This window comes from Ctenocephalides felis, unplaced genomic scaffold, assembly GCF_003426905.1.
Source record: "Ctenocephalides felis isolate EL2017-DRISC unplaced genomic scaffold, ASM342690v1 CF-g0.4_SCAFFOLD_00845, whole genome shotgun sequence".
NCBI classification, from domain to species: Eukaryota; Metazoa; Arthropoda; class Insecta; order Siphonaptera; family Pulicidae; genus Ctenocephalides; species Ctenocephalides felis.
The window spans coordinates 90,658,501-90,676,328 of NW_020536999.1; the positions used below are offsets into that span (position 1 = coordinate 90,658,501).

Sequence of the window (17,828 nt, forward strand, 5' to 3'; positions counted from 1 at the left end):
CAATGCGTAGGGCTTACAGGGAACAATTGGATTTGATTGAGAATGCTATTCAAACTGAAAGAATAGCCCTGAGGGAGACTCAGGCAAAGGAATGGGACTCCTTGTACAAAGAGAGGAATAAGGACGAATTGAATTGTCTGGACGAAAAGTTTGATCAGGTAATTAGATTTATATTATTTTGTATGTGCTGATAAAAGATTTGTGTTTATTTATCTATCACGTTATTGAAGTCAAACTTCTATTGCAATTTTCAACCAGTTTGTGTCAAAAAAAACAGAGTAATAGTGAATGCTGTAATTCCAATTTCAGCACGATGTTTGAAAATGCTGCAAGTTGTTTTGGAATGTTGTTGATTGTTTTTGAATGTTGTAAGTTGTCTGAAAATGTTGTGTCATAAAATGTTTTTTGCAAATGTGATAAATTTGTCTGCAAAAGTTGTAAATTGTCTGAAAATATTGTAGATTATTTTAGAATGTTGTAGATTGTCTGAAAATGTTGTAAGTTATCTGAAAATGTTGTAAGTTGTCTGAAAATGTTGTAAGTTGTCTGAAAATATTATAAATTGTTTGTAAATTTTGTAATTTATCTGAAAATATTATAAATTGTCTGAAAATGTAGATTATTTAAAAATTTTGTAAGTTGTTTGAAAAAATGGTAAAATGTCTGAAAGTTCAGATTGTTTGAAAATGTTGCAGAAAGTCTGGACATATTGCAAGTTGTCTGAAAATGTTGTAGATTATTTTAGAATGTCTGAAAATTTGTAAGTTGCCTGAAAAAATTATAAAATTCTGAAAATGCAGATTGTTAGAAAATGTTGCAGATTGTCTGGAAATGTTGCAAATTGTCTGAACATGTTGTAGATTATTTTAGAATGTTGCAGATAGTATAAAAATATTATAAGTTGTCTGAAACTATTATAAATAGTCTGAAAATGGTGTAAGTTGTATGAAAGAATTATAAAATGTCTGAAAATGTAAATTATTTGAAAATGTTGCAGATTGTCTGGAAAAATTGCAAGTTGACTGAAAATGTTGTAGATTATTTAAGAATGTTGTAGATTGTCTTAAAATGTTGTAAGTTGTCTGAAAATATTGTTAATGGTCTGAAAATGTTGTAAGTTGTCTGAAAAAATTATATAATGTTTGAAAATGTAGATTATTTGACAATGCTGCAGATTGTCTGGAAATGTTGCAAGTTGTCTGAAAATGTTGTAGATTATTTAAGAATGTTGTAGATTGTCTTAAAATGTTGTAAGTTGTCTGAAAATATTGTTAATGGTCTGAAAATGTTGTAAGTTGTCTGAAAAAATTATATAATGTTTGAAAATGTAGATTATTTGACAATGCTGCAGATTGTCTGGAAATGTTGCAAGTTGTCTGAAAATGTTGTAGACTATTTAGAATGTTGCAGATTGTCTGAAAATGTTGTAAGTTGTCTGAAAATATTATAAATTCTTTGAAAATGTTGTAAGTTGTCTGCAAATATTATAAATTGTTCGAAAGTTTGTCTGAAAATGCAGATTGTTTCAAAATGTTGCAGATTGTCTGGAAATTTTGCCAGTTGCCTGAAAATCTTGTAGATTATTTTAGAATTATTTGAAATTGTTGGACATTGACCGAAAATGTTGAAAGTTATTTTGGAATGTTGTAGATTGTTTCGGAATGTTGTAAGTTGTCTGAAAATATTATAAATTTATTGCAAGTGTTGTAAGTTGTCTGGAAATATTATAAAATGTCTGAAAATGTAGATTGTTTGAAAATGTTGCAGTTTGTCTGAAAAAAAAAGAAATTTGTTTGAAAATGTTGTAAGTTTCTGAAAATATTATAAACTGTCTGAAAATGAAGATTATTTGAAAATGTCGCAGATTGTCTGGAAAGGTTGCAAGTTGTCTTAAAATATCATAAATTGTCTGAAAATGTACATTATTTGAAAACGTTGCAGAAAAGGTTGCAAGTTGTCTGAAAATATATTGTAAATTATGTGCAATTGTTGTAGAATGTATGAAAATGTTGTAAATTGTCTGAAAATGTTGTAAGTTGTCTGAAAATATTATAAATTGTCTGAAAATGTAACTTATTTGAAAATGTTGTAGATTATATGTAGATATATTTATATGTAGATAGTCTGGAAATGTTGCATTTTGTCCAAAAATGTTGTAGATTATTTAAAAATGTTTCAAGTTGTAAATTATGTCAAAATATTGTAGAATTTATGAAAATGTTGTATACTGTCTAGAAAAGTTGTAAATTTCTGCATTACGAAGTTTCACTTCAACCACGATGGTTTTCCACGCACTTTTATATTTTTTTTTTTTTTAATTTTAGATCCATCAATTTGAGAAAGACATGAAACAAGTTATTCTCGACCACCAAGAACAATACAGAGCTACAAAGATACAACTGGAAAATGACATCAAATTGCTGCAAGAAGAATTTGAAATGACAAAAGTTACTTGCTTAATGAATTCTGAAAAACTGGATTATAATTATCAGGTATGATAATAAAACAGTATCAATATGGCTTTGTATATAATGAAATGGTTTTCCATTACCATTTTTAACCCTTTCCACTCGGATGCCGCCGCTCTGGCGGCAAAATACATACTAATTGTGGAATTAGCGAGTGGAAAGGGTTAATGTTTGCATCATAATTTACATGCGAGTATGTAAATCTATTTTTTATATCTGATTTTTATTTAGGTGTTGAAAAAACGTGAAGACGAGAACAAAATTGTGAGATCTCAACAGAAACGAAGACTCAATAAACTTCAAGATGTCATCAACGCCATAAAGGCTAAATATCAAGCAGCCAAAAAAGTATCCGAGCAAGAAATTAAAAAAATTACAGATGAAGTGATTCATTTGCATGATAATATTGTTGATATTGAAACAAAAGCTGATATATTTCTGAGAAATAATGAGAAGACTTACCAACAGGTAAATATAGAGAAGAATATAGTATTTAATATTATTATTTTTATTTCTAATTATACAATTTTCAGATATAATAATAAATGGTAGTCTGCCGAAGGCAGGTCCTTGATGTGAGAGCCACCACAAATAAATGATTTCCTTACCCTCGTTGTCTATCATTTCCATCACCACTATTTTCCCCCCATTTTTTACACTTTTTTTATGTATTTTCCTTTCTAAAACTCTGCTGCCATGCTTCCTGGTCCTGCACTTTGGCTTTCAGTTTCCTGTATTTTCTCTTCTCGCGTAAGTCGTCAATCGTCTGCATTCTTCCTCTTCCCATTCCTTTCAGTTCTCCTATTTTACCCTAGTCGTGCAGGAGGCACTTTCTTACATAACAGGTCCAATCCAGTTTCCTTTTCTTTTCAGATTTGTGCTCAGTGGAGTCCTTTTGTTGCTTCCATATATTTATAATTATTATCTTTCTCTAGTTGTGGTCCATGAATCGTGCCCAAACAATAGAACTTCTAGACCAGATCCTCCAAATTGACAAGACTTTATACGAGCAGCAATTAGGTCTCGAGTGGAGCCCACCTGAGAAGAGTGTTTTGTACAAAAAGGACCTGCCTTCATATGTGGATGCGCTTAAAAAAGTCTCAAAACATGATGAAAGTAAACACGGAGCTGAGGGTGCTAGTAAAAAGGATTCTACGAATAGTATCAACCAATCAGGTGGGTAAAATAGATTAATAAATGACTAACACAAATAATAAATGATTACTCACTTACATAAATAATAAATGATTTCTTTACCTTTTGTCATCTATTATCCCCTCTTTTATTTAACTTTTATGTATCTTTCTTTCTAATGCTTCCCGATCTTGCGCTTCGGCTTTCAGTTACCTGTTTCTCGCGTTAATTGTCAATCATCTGCCTTCTTCTTCTTCCCAGTCCTTTTACTTAACCCTCGATGACGTAGGCACTATTTTTGCAGAAGGGGTTCGGTCCAAGTACCTTTTCTTTTCAGGATTGTGCTTACTATAGAGTCCATTCTTTCACCTCCAGCACCACATTTCAAAACTCGCCAGATAGTCCTTATCGGTTTTTGTTAGAGTTCATGTCTCTGATCTGTACAGAGCTATGGTCATAGTACTTTACAGTCTCTTCCGCAAGTAGAGACTTAGTTTGCTCGTCAGTTAGTTCTCTTATTGTTCGTGAACGCCGCCTTGGCACTTGCGATCCTTGTCCTGATCTCTCTCATGCAGTATCCGTCTCTAGTCAGAATGCTTCCTAAATATTTGAGATGATCCACGTCTTCCAATACTCGATTTTCTACTGTTATATCTTCAGAGTATCATCTCGTTTTGATACTCTCATCACTTTCGATTTGTCGACGTTGATCTCCATTCCTTTGACTATTCTGCTCATCATGTTTTATTTCTCGGTTTGGTTTTTTTGTATCACCACTAGATCGTCAGCGTCCTCATTGTGGTGAGTTTTCTTCCTCAAATTGAAAAATCACTAGTGACTTCAGGTGCCTCATTGCCGAGCCAATATTTCAACACAGTTTGTGTCTCCCTGGTTTATTCAAACCTTTCCTTTCTGTTCCATACAGATCCATACAGGGTGATCCATACAGATTCTGGATCAGCCTGCGATCTCTGCGAGACATCTGTCTGACAATAGCAATATTCCAATATTCTTCTCAATATTCCAATAGCATCTCTGGTGCTTCTACCTTTTCTGAAACCAAACTGGTCTTTGCTCATGTGCTGGTCGATCTTAATTTCGAGTCGTCTCATGAGGATTTTGTCCAGTTCCTTTCCTATGAAATAAAACTGATCGTTCAGTACTCACCTTTAATATCTTTCGAACGGTTTTAAAATTTTTAAAATTGGTTCAGGATTATTGCCTAAAACATTGACGAAATATTTTTCACTTTTCTGATAACTGAAACTTGGGTCTTCATCTAGTCTCATCAAATCAGCTTTAAATTTTTTTAAAATCGGTCTGAGGAAACGCCGACGAAAGATCGAATTTTATCACATAGATACGTACTTTTTTCAAATTTGCGAGTACTTTTTTCGAAATTGGTGAGTCAGATTTTCTGGCAAAAACAAATTTCTCGAACTCTTTTCAAACGGTTTTTAAATTAGTAACTTTAATTAAGTTTCTCTTCTATATAATTTAAAATTCTTATTCTAGTAGTCAATCAATGGTTTCTCACACACCATGGGCTTGCCTTCGGGCAGATTTCCATTTATTCCAGTAGGGCAAGTGATAGTGGCACAAGCAGGTCTAGCTGTTTCGAAGATACGGGGCAAAAAGTCCCAAAAACGGTAACTCAGTTTTTAAGAGAACGGAGTAATTTAAAAGACATTTTACTTGACAAGATGATGAACTGATTAAATTTTTGGGAATGCAGGTCTAGCGGTTTTGGAGATCTAGTAAAAAAAGTTTAAAAAAAACGCCATTTTGAGGTTAAAAATGATCACTAGACATATGCACATCAAATTATCAGATATTTTATGGAGATTTTAATAATTTCGTAACATTGTTTGTTCATGCAGCTAAAACAGTGCGATTGTTTTGAAAACTAGTGGGGTGGGTGGCATCGTGCCTTAAGGCAAATTGCTGGAACTTCCCGTACCGTAACGAAATGTTCGAGGAATACTGAATGTTTTCAAATAGATTCTTATAAATATTGTAACATTGTCTAATATTTATAAGAATTATATAAACTGAATTGCAAAGTTGAAATTATTTGTAAAGTATATTAGAACTATAATCAGAATTAAAAATCAAATCTGAATTATTTTCGATATACAAAAATTAAAAAACTAGCTGTAAGTGGAATTATGTCTTGAGGCAATTATGGCATCGTACTTTGTTTAATTATATTGTTAAATTTTATTATATTTAATTACAAATATTAAACATTGTCTAATATTTATAAGAATTATATAAACTGAATTGCAGAGTTGAAATTATTTGTAAAGTATATTAGAATTATAGTCAGAATTAAAAATAAAGTCTGAAATATTTTCGATATACAAAAAACTAAAAAAAAAAAATAAAAAAAAAAATAAAAATAAAAGAACAAAATCAAATATTTTGTTAAGACAAGCAGAAAGCTCTTTGAATCATTTAAATCGGACGCTTAGTTCTCTCAAAAACTGCGATTTTTTACATATTTAGCTCCGTATCTTCGAAATAGCTGGGCATGCCTTTGCCAAAAACTAATAAACACTTCTCCCAATCATTACTAATTGAATGTTTTTTAGATCATTCAAATCCGATACTCCGTTCTCTCAAAAATTCGATTTCTATTTTCTGCACTCTTTGCTCCGTATCTCCGAAAAGCCTGCACCTGCCTTTGCGAAAAACTAATCAGCTCTTTTCCCTATCAATAGGAATCGAATGTTTTTTGAAAAATTCAAATCGGTTGATCTGTGCGCCCCTAAAACGTGACTGGAAATTTATATCCATACATACATACACACACACACACACACACATCCATTTTTCTGAAGTATGCCAAAACGTTCAGAAACCTTCAAAACGTCGAGAAATGTAAAAATTTTCAATTCCGATTTTCGGCCCATTACAATTACTTACCCTACGGGAAGTTAAAAAGTTCAAAATTTGCAAAATATTTTGAACTAAATGAAAAACATTTTTTTTCAAAAAAGTCAATTTTTGTCAAAAATTTAAAATTTTTCAAAAATCAAATTTTTTAAAAAGTTTAAAACATATTTAATCATTTTTTAAAAAAATGATTTTTGCTACGGGAAGTTCCAGCAATTTGCCTTAAGGTACGATGCCATACACGACTAGTTATTACATTACCGTTATTTAAAAGGTTTACTAGCCCTTGTCCAGTACTGTTAAGGTGCGCCACACCTAACGAACATGATGAATAAAGGTGCTCCACACCTAACGAACGAACATAATTGAATGTACCAGAACGAACGGCAACAGCATAGTATGGCGCCACAACGATCACGAACGAACATAAACAAACACGGCGAGCAATGTTCCGCAACTTGTCGGTACATCAAAGGGAATTGTTCGTTCATGTTTGAACTCGTATGTGCAGTGTGGACGCTACCACGAATGTAGACAAATATTTTTATTTTTTGATGTTAAAATGTGCAGTCCTGCATTAGTTTATGTTGTGTTTATTATAAGATATTGCTGTTATTGACAAATTTTGTAAATTCGATGACTTTAAATAATTTTGCTCTTTTCCGCCATTTTAAATAATAAATCTGACGTTTCACGGTACATCCTCGAACAAAAATATTCAAGCCCTCACAGCTTTGAGACGTTTGTTTGAAATTATTCGCGTTCGTCCGTGTTCTTGTTTGTTCTTCTTTGTATTTTTTTTGTTCGACATGTTTGTTCGTGTTTGTTCGTTAGGTGTGGCGCACCTTAAGATATTGCTGTTATTGACAAATTTTGTAAGTTTGATGACTTTAAATAATTTTCTCTTTTCCGCCATTTTAAATAATAAATCTGATGTTTCACGGTACATCCTCGAACAAAAATATCCAAGCCCTCACAGCTTTGAGACGTTTGTTTTGAATTATTCGCGTTCGTTCTTCTTTGTATTTTCTTGTTCTACATGTTTGTTCGTGTTCGTTCGTTAGGTGTGGACGCACCTTAATGTGCGCAGATTGAAAATTTCAAACAAAAGCGAACGACGCGCATATCAAACGCCATGTACGTTCGTTAGGTGTGGAGTCACCTTTACTTTGTCCGCCATTATTGACATGACAGCTCATGAAAATTGCAAATCATGACAGTTTGAAGTCCGCATGAGAAATAAATTCATATTTGCATATATTATATATAAATATTTTAAAAATTACATTATTCGTCAATATTTTCTGTAGTTATTCATTAGTGATAATATACAAACTTGTTTTTGAAATGAATCGAGGAAATAATGGTGCCCTGTGGCATAAAATTGCAAGTGAAGCAGAATTAGATAATTTATATAATAATAATAGGCAATTTATTGAACAATTAACAGGTAGACAAAATGCCAAAATAGAATTTTATACAAACGCTGATGAAGCTATGTTGCAATTGCTTTTGGAAAGTGAAGAAGCCTTAGAGACATTTCAGCGAGAAGAACCTGATGAAATGAACTTTACATGTAAAAACTGCAACGAGACTTTTGATACTTCTACTGAATTAACAACACATTTAGAGACGCATGCGGACGAATCATATGAGTGTGATTACTGCGGCCGGGAACTTGAAAATATGAAAGATTTAAGAACACATCTCATCATGATGCATGACAACCTCCCATGCTCGATATGTGAGGATCTTTTTATCAGTTATGATGCACTTCATATGCATATGCTTAAGCATAGAGAGATGTGACTTTACAGCACATCTCTTTGTTCCTCCAAAGAATATCTTTATAAATACATACTTTGTAGTAAGACTACAAAACTAAAGATACACAAAATCATCTAATCCCCAACAAGTAATATCTGCAATAGCTCATAATCATAACCGGAAATATTAAAAAGACATTCGACTACTCATGTTCATTTCTGATCAACTAACAACACATGAATCATATGAGTGTGGTTACTGCAATCAAGAATTTGAAAATCTCATCATGTTTCATGAAAACTACCCATGCTCGATATGTGACAAGGTATTTATCAGTTTTCAAACATTTAAAATCCATAAGCTAAATCATATAGAGATGTGATCTTACATAACATCTCTTTCTTTTTCCATTTCTGTGCTTTGTAGTAAGACATTCAAGACAGAAAGTCTACTAAAATCACAAAATCATGCAATCCCAAAAAAGTAATATCTGCAATAGCTTATAATCATAACCAGAAAAATTAAAAAGACATTTGACTACTCATGTTCATTTCTGATCAATTAACAACACATAAGAATGAATCATATAATGAGTGTGGTTACTGGGGCCGGGACCTTGAAAATATGAAAGATTTAAGAAGACATCTCATCATTATTCATGTGAACTACCCATGCTCGATATGTGAGGATATTTCTATCAGTTATCAAACACTTCATATGCATATGCTTCATCAGATTGAGATGTGACCTTACAGATCATCTCTTTGTCTCTCCAGAGAAAAGTAAAGATACACAAAATCATCAATTCTCCAAAGCGTTAACATAAATGTTATATCTTCAATAGAAAAAAAGATATTTCACAATTCATGTTCAAGACATTCAAGACAGCAAGTCAACTTATTTTATCAGTTATCAGATGGCAAGTTAACTTAATTTATTAGTTATCAAACACTTTGAATGCATATGCTATTATATAGAGATGTGACCTTACAGAACATCTTTCCGTAGTAAGACTACAAGACTTAAATACACAAAATCATTTATTTTCCGAAGCATTTACATAAATATAATATCTGCATCATCGAGCGAAACATCCCCTTCAGCATCACAATTCATAAGCTTATAAGTATATCAGTATTTTGTTACTTTCATCCTACCATCATAATAATAACAACACACATATTTTTCGTGATTGATTGTTGAGCTGTATTAGATGCATCATGGAGAAAAATATCCCATTCAGCATAACAATTTATAAGCTTATAAGTATATCAGTATTTTTTTTACTTTCATCCTACTATCATAATAATCTTTCTCTCTTGTGATTGATTGTAGAGCTGTATTAGATGCATCATGGAGTAAAATATCCCATTCAGCATCGCAATTTATAAGCTTATAAGTATATCAGTATTATTTTTACTTTAGTAAGATATTTAAGAATAGGATTTATTTGAATAAGCATTTAATATTAAATATTTGTACTAAAAAGTGATTTGAAACATGGAAGTGATTTTAATTTTAAGAAAAGTGCCACAATTTATACCAGAGACTTATGTATGTATTATATGAAATTCTAAGTGTATACTGAAAATATAATAAAGATTTGTTACTATTAAAAATTGGTGTTTTAATAATTATTTGTTTTACAGCCAGAAAGATTGTCCTTTGAGTAGCTGTACTTGATCAAAGATAAAGAAATGATAGTCTTAAAGATGATTTATGATTGATTGTTGAGCTGCTTTAGATGCATCGAGTAAAATATCCCATTCAGCATCTCAATATATAAGAATATTAGTTTTTTTTACTTTTAGTGATTACATTGTGAAAACCAAACAACATAAATTGCAAAGGTTATACCTAAATATTCATCTGCTGAATTGGAATAATTATGAACTTAAAATATCTTTTATAAAATTATTTTGTTAACTTGATACATTTTTATACGAATATCTTTTTTTTCAGTAAGAATATATCTGCAATCAGTATTTTCTACTTAAATTAGTAAATCTTTAATTTTTTTTGTATTTTTTGTGATTTAGTGTTGAGCTGTATTAGATGCATCATTGAGTGAAAGATCCCATTCAGCATCGTAATTGATATAAGCTCATAAAAATACCAGTATTTTTTTACTGAATTACACAGATTACATCTAAATATTCATCAGCAGACTTGGATTAATTATGAATTTAATTTATCTCTTGTAAATTTCCAATATACTTTTTTCTTGACTATTATCCCAATTTTGTAAATTGTCAATTATTTGTATATATTTTCTACTTCTCTAGGTATCAAAGACTCTGCAGCCGAGCAGGTGCAAATGGTGAGACTTCTGAGGCACATACTACAAAAAATTGCAGATAATACAGGATTTTTAATTGAGAAAAGATTAGTAGACATTTTGAAACCATATGCTAAACAGGATACCACACTCATTGCTTTGGACAATGTTTTTAATGTAAATATAAATTATAATTATATGGCTATTTATAATTTAATATATGTATATATATATATATATATATATATATAAATTATAATTATATTACCTATTTAGAAGAGTATAAGTTAATAGGATGTAATGTTTCTTTCATTTTTAGGCTTTGAGTATAAACAGCGAAGAAGACATTTTATCACTTCGAGAGTTTTTTATGCCATATGTCCATTGTCCAATTTGTTCACAAATCGTGGAACAAAAAGCCACTGAGGAGCAGGAAAAGGAAAAAGAGGTGCAAACTCAAGATTTAACTAATGTACCAAGTAAGTTCATGCAGATGCATTTATTCCAAGATGTAAAATAGAATTTGAGTAAAGTTTATTTTTACTTTTTTAATTCCCGAAGGAGTAATTTATATAAGAGTTAACTTGTGGACATTTTGACATTTTTGTTCAACAGCTGTTTTGTGTCCTCCATTCTGTATGTTAAATTTACAAAAACATATTACGTAGCTGCTGCATAATAAACAAAAACAAAGCATTTATGTTTAAAATGATTAAAGAAATAATTTATAAATATGAGATAAGAACATTACATGGATTTATCCTAATCGGATACAATACATGTATGTTTATTGTTTACATTCCAATACCATAAATAAAATAAATAAATAATAATAATTTATTTGTACACGCTCACCTTACGATAAAAGCTTGTCAGCAAATATGTTAAGAGAATTCCTGGCTTAAATCACTTTTTTCATAAAACAAATAATATTTTGAATATTTTTAAAAAAACTCCTCAGTTTTAGTATTTGTTATCATGGTAGGCATATTAAAGTATAACATATAAAAATTAGAATATTTTAAAACAAACACACAAATTATTACAAATATTTAATACTGTACTTATTTATTGTATCACGTCAAAATACATTCATAGTTTTAGGAGTACTTTTTTTATGAAAAAAGTGTATATGTTAAAAATGTGTAAGAAAACTTATCAGTTTAAGTATTTATCATCATAGTAGACCAATTAAAGTACAGCATAGTTATGTTACACCTTTCTAAAAAAAATACCTCAATTGTAATAAATTTTTGAAACTTTACTCATCTACCAATTTCAAAAATTTACGTTAATATACATTTTTAGACTTGAAGGTACTTTTTTCATTAAAAATTAAATATCTGGAAAATGTTTCAGAAAACTCTTCACTTTCAATATATTTGTTAATATTCAATATATTTGTTAATTTAATAATAAATCATATATAAATATAATAGAGACCCTCGAACTGTTCTTTGGAATACTCCATCACGTTTGAAACTGTTTTGCTACTTACATCATTTTTATTCTTACCTCTCATTGTGATAAGAATTCTTGTATTATATTTATAACAAATTGTTCATATATAACAAAGGCCCTCGAACTGTTCCTTGCGGTACTCCAAGTTTGAAACTGTTTTGCTACTTAAACCTTACTCTTTCTTCTCATTATGATAAGAAAACTTGTATTATATTTATAATAAATAGTTTACATATAATAGAGACTCTCGAACTGTTCCTGGAGGTACTCCACATTTGTAATTTTTTTGCTACCTAAACCATTTTTATTCTTACCTCTCATTGTAATAAGATTATTACTTGTATTATGTTTATAATAAATTGTTTATATATCATAGAGGCCCTCGAACTGTTCCTTAGGGTACTCCATTGTAATTTCTTATAAATTTGCCTTACTCATACCATTTTTATTCTTACCTCTTATTGTGATAAGAATTCTTGTATTATAATACAAGATTCTAAAGTACTTAATTGTTTATTTCTCAAAAAATATTTTAGAAAAAAAACTTTCTTAAAATCTTTGAATTCTTCAACCGATGTCCATTTTTACACACATTTTTGAAGTAAAACTTCTTTAGGCGCGATATGGGTGTAAAAATTTTTAGGCGCGACACGGGTGTAAATCCGTACAAATGCAACGAAAATGCCAACGTGTAGTTGAACACTACGACGCCGTAAGCGCTGATGTCGCGAGTCGCGATCCACTCCCGTCATGTCATGCGTAAGTCGAGCGCTAAACCCTATATGAACTTGCATTAATTGAATCACGTTTTTTTACAAAAGAAGAGGTTGCTGTATTATGTCCTCATGGAATAAGACTTTTCTTAGAGAATAAATGTGCCATGGAATATAATAAATTTATATTGAATCTCGTTGAAGACAAAATAATATCTACTGCCACGGATATTTATGTAGGTTGCCATGCGACAGATCAACAATCATACATTCGTCAGCAGTTTCAAAAAAATCGGTTATTGATACCGGGGCTTTGCCGTATGAAATAATTTTAGTTCTGAATAAATTTTACATAATAACAACTAATATTGATGTAAGTGATGGCTTAGCTAATGGTTGTGTGGGAAAATTAGTGTACATAGAACGTGGCGATAATGATGAACTTCTACGTTTATGGTTTGAATTTCCCGGTAAGATAGGTAACAAAATTAGGAAGAAAGCTTCACATCATATTCAAACTCTTAATATCAGTAGGACAGCTGTGCCGATGCTCAGGAGATCTTATTATTATTGATGTTATATGATTATTAAAAGATGATTTTTAAAATTCAAATATGATGTTTTTTTTATTTTTATCTTAATTGCCTACTCATACAATATTAAAAGTTTTACTTCAATCGCGTGTGATCCTTACGCGCACTCTTTTTTTTTTTATTTAGAACAATCACAATTAGAAGAGTCAGTGCCTGATGAGAGTGTAGACCTAAAACGTACACCAACTTTAAGTCATGATTACTTGAGTTTGGAATTGGAAAGCACCAGCAGTGAATCAACAGAAGATGATCAAAATTATCAACATGAGGTGGGTAAATATAACAATTATAATAAAATTATATACACTTATTATTTATTTCATGTTTTTATTTCATTTATTCCTCCCTCAGGTTTGTGAAATAGTAGAAAAAGTTGGGACATTCACTGGAGAAGTCCAGAAAGCCCATGCTACTATTTTAACACCTGCAGTATCTGTTTGCGACTCCTCTAAATATTCTGAAGACTCTGATGGTATCAGCAAAATGCACATGTACAGATGCACAAATCCTGCACACCCTCTCGAGGTTGAATCCATTTATGCTGTGAGAGCTTTAAGAGATTTTGCTACTAAGTATTTTAATAGCAAAGTTGGGTAAGTGGTAATAAATTCTTAAATTGATAAGTTTGTTTTTTAGAAAAATTTAAGATATTTACTTTTTGATAAAAAAGTCACAAAGTCTAAGTAAGTATTTTGATGTGATACAATACAGTATTAAATATTTGTAATAATTTGTGTGTTTGTTTCAAAATATTGTAATATTTATATGTTATATTCTATGATATATGTCTACTATGATAACAAATACTAAAACTGACGGGTTTTCTTAGAAATTTTCAAAATATTTAAACGTAAATGCTTCGTTGTTTATTACGTAGAAGGTACGTAACATGGTTTCACAAATTTAACATACAAAATAGAAGACACGAAGGGTGGGTCTTTTGATTATGTATTGAAGGTTATTTATATTTATGATTTTTTTTAGAGATATTGTTACAATGAGTGAGAGGTTGGCTAGAGATAGAGTCACCATGTCGAGGTTGATGTCAGAGGAAGATGTTACTATGTACTGGAAACGTTTTCGTGAGGTCTTTGGACCTCAGAAGGAAAAGTTGTGGGATTCTTTGCTTATTGGGTTGAAGAAATATCATGCTATATTAAAAGGTAACTGACCAGTTACATTAGTCCTTGAGGATTAATTAAATATGGGGAATATATCAAATTTATCAATTTTTGAAATTTATCAATTTTTCAAATTTATCAATTTTTTGTCACAGATCGTTCAATTTTGGACTCTGAAGTATCACAATTGAAGAAACAAAATGCTGAGCTTAAGCGATTATTAGGACATTATCTTCCTACGAAACAGAAAAGTATTTTTCCACCAATTATGAAGTCGTAAGGAAAATATTAAAAGGATAAAGTTATATAAGCTTGATATTAATTTTTGTATATCCATGATAATAACAAAATAAGTGTGAAATTAAACATTTAAATTAATATATGAAATTTAAATTCAAATTTTGCGCGCTACTTCATATTTGACAGTAGCAAAAATAAATTGCTTTTAATATTTTAATTAACTAAAAAACATTAGTTTTATAAAATATTGATTTGTATGATTTTTGCATTATCATGCATTGTGTTCACATTTATAATATATTTATTTATCTTTAACAAAATATTTGAACATATAAGAATATATAATTTAAATTCAAATTTTCGTGCGCAAGTCCGCCATGTTTGACAGTTTTTAGATAAAATATTAATATAGTATAATAATCTACATATATATATATAAATAAGTCGGGTTTTCCTTCCTGACGAAATAACTCCAGAACGCACGAACCGAATTCGACAATTTTGCTTTCGTTGGAAAGATCTCGGGCTCCGCAAGGTTTATAGCTAAGAAAATAGGTGGTGCATGGCATCGTGCCTTAATGCAAATTGCTGGAACTTCACGCACCGTAATTAAAAATTCGAGGAATGACATTAGTGAGAATTATCAGAATTATGCTTGGTCAAGTCAACGAGCAATTCTTGCTGCAAAGAATAATGATGTACACGCACTGAATTTCACCATTTAATCAAAAATTGCTGGCGATTTGGTGACATACCAATGATTCTGACTGGTCTTCTGTTTGACTTCAAACGATTGCAATTTCCAGTTCGCCTTGCGTTCGCAATAACAAGTCGCAAGGCCAATCGCTTAGTGTTTGCGGGATAAATTTCAAATAGATTATTTAGAAAATTATTGTTTTTCACATGGGCAGTTATACGTTGCCTGTTCACGAGTTGGAAAACCATCCGCTTTGTTTGTGTTAACTTCAGACAAAAAACAAAAAATGTGGTTTACCAAAGAGCACTTCAATGAAACGGATAATTTGCGGATTCACTTTCATTTACTTAGAGAAGTTTAACTAAAAAACACTTCATTTTTGTAATCTAAATAAATTCATTACTGTTGTGCAATAAAATCAAATTTTTCATTTTCAAATATAAAACAAACAAAAAATTTCTTCATCTTTCTCACGAAACCATCTGGTGGCGAAACGGAGTTCGTCGGGTTTGCTAGTATTATATATGTATACCTATATATATTAATAAGTTGTTTTTGATTTGAGTTGATTAATTGATTTATATGATAATAACAAAATAAATGTGTATATATAAATTTTAAATTCAAACTTTCGCGCTCAACTTCATCTTTGACAGATTGAACCAAAAAAACAAATAAGATTTAAAAAAAAATAAATTGTTTTAATATTTTAATTAACTAAAAATAACATTAGTTTATAAAGTGTGATTCATATATTGTTACATTATTATGTGTTAAATTACTTATATTTATTATTTCGCTTAACATAATATGTAAAAGTGAACATTATAAATATACAAAATTTAATTCAAATTTTCGCGCAATTTCAAGTCGCGCCATATTTGACAGTTCTTAGATAAAATATAAACTGTCAACGTCAACAGTATCAAAACAACAAACATTTTCTGAAAATTAATTAACAAAATATTGATAATTGATTTATACAAGTTTCTGTCTTATTATTTATTTAAATCGCATTTAATGCATTTGTTGATCGTAAATTTCAAAATACTGAATCCGCCATTGTTGATCAACAGAGAACTGTCAAAGTCATAATTAAAATTAATTTATAAATAATCAATAATTAGGTTATTACTTAAAAATTATAATAGTATTCCTTTGTTACTAGGCAAATTGAATTAGGAATATTAACTGCGTTTTGGGACCAAATCGCATAAGTTTTATTCTAGGTTACATTCTACATAGAAAATGTCAGAATCCCTTAGTGATCAATCATCAGAAGTAGATCCTTTATCCTTAGATGATGTCACAGACGAACATTACGATGTCGAAGAATATTCTTGTGAAAATGCGACTTCAACACATCCTCTCTCAATTCTTATGAAAAGCACATCACCGACTGCAAAGACCTAGACCCAGACCAACTAAAGACCCCTCCGATAAAATTTTTGAATGCCCCATGTGCAACCAAAAGTTCGCTTTCCTAGCTTATCTATCCCGACACATGAACAAACATCATGTACAGACAAAGCCTTTCATTGCGATGTTTGCAAAAAGGACTTTTCAGGGAAAAGAAGTCTCGCTATGCATATGAGGGTTCATAAAGAGAAAGAAGTTCATCAGTGTCAGGAGTGTCCCAAGACATTCAAGAGTGAATTGGAGTTTGCAAAGCATATGATTTCGCATAAAGGTGAAAATCCTTTCGAGTGTGAGGTGTGTCATAAGAGGTTTGCTGTGCCGAATACGTTGTTGGTGCATACTAGGACTCATACAGGGGAGAAGCCTTATAAATGCAGTAATTGTGATAGATGTTTTTCGACGTCCAGCTATTTAACAGTAAGCAGTAAAATACATACCATATATATATACTTATTAATAGGCCCTAGAAACATTCATATGTGGTATGCTTTGCAGTGGGGAAACCTTCCATACAATTTGTAGTAGGTGCCCCTTTTATTTATATACCACGTGCTTTAATATATAAACATATATATAAATAAAATACGTACTATATGTATATATATCTTATAATATGCCCAGGAACATTTATATGTGGCTCGTGCCCCTTTTATTCATATAACACATACTTTCACAGTTACAATCAGTTATTTTATATCCTAAGAATTATCTAGAAATATATGTGTATACTAGATGTCCACAGACACTATTCCTATGTGTATCATTCAATCTGCCGTACATATACTGTATCATTCATTATTTTAATTTCTGGCACATCTCAGCTGCTTTTTGGCAATAATAATGTAGACATTTCATTTTTCTTATTCATAATCATGAATTCATTATACATATTCTAATATTGTCTAGGCTCATAAGTAAATTGAAATTTTTGGCAGATGAAAGTTTTCATTTGTTTTCAATGTTTAACAATGACATGTCGTTTTTGCGATTTTTTTCATTTATTTCTACAATATTACTCTATTTTTATAATCACATACAT

At 30.6% G+C, this 17,828-nt stretch overlaps 1 protein-coding gene across 1 annotated transcript; it reads left to right on the forward strand.

Annotated features, from left to right (window-relative positions):
* Positions 1-2: 2 nt before the first annotated feature.
* On the forward strand, positions 3-14,713 carry LOC113362986 (dynein regulatory complex protein 1). Its single transcript, XM_026605478.1, has 11 exons — positions 3-158; positions 2,325-2,492; positions 2,700-2,936; positions 3,404-3,644; positions 7,951-8,244; positions 10,553-10,722; positions 10,865-11,024; positions 13,439-13,581; positions 13,664-13,905; positions 14,297-14,475; positions 14,589-14,713. Exons 1-11 carry the CDS (start codon positions 3-5, stop codon positions 14,711-14,713), a joined length of 2,115 nt encoding a protein of 704 aa, XP_026461263.1.
* The last annotated feature ends 3,115 nt before the right edge of the window (positions 14,714-17,828 follow it).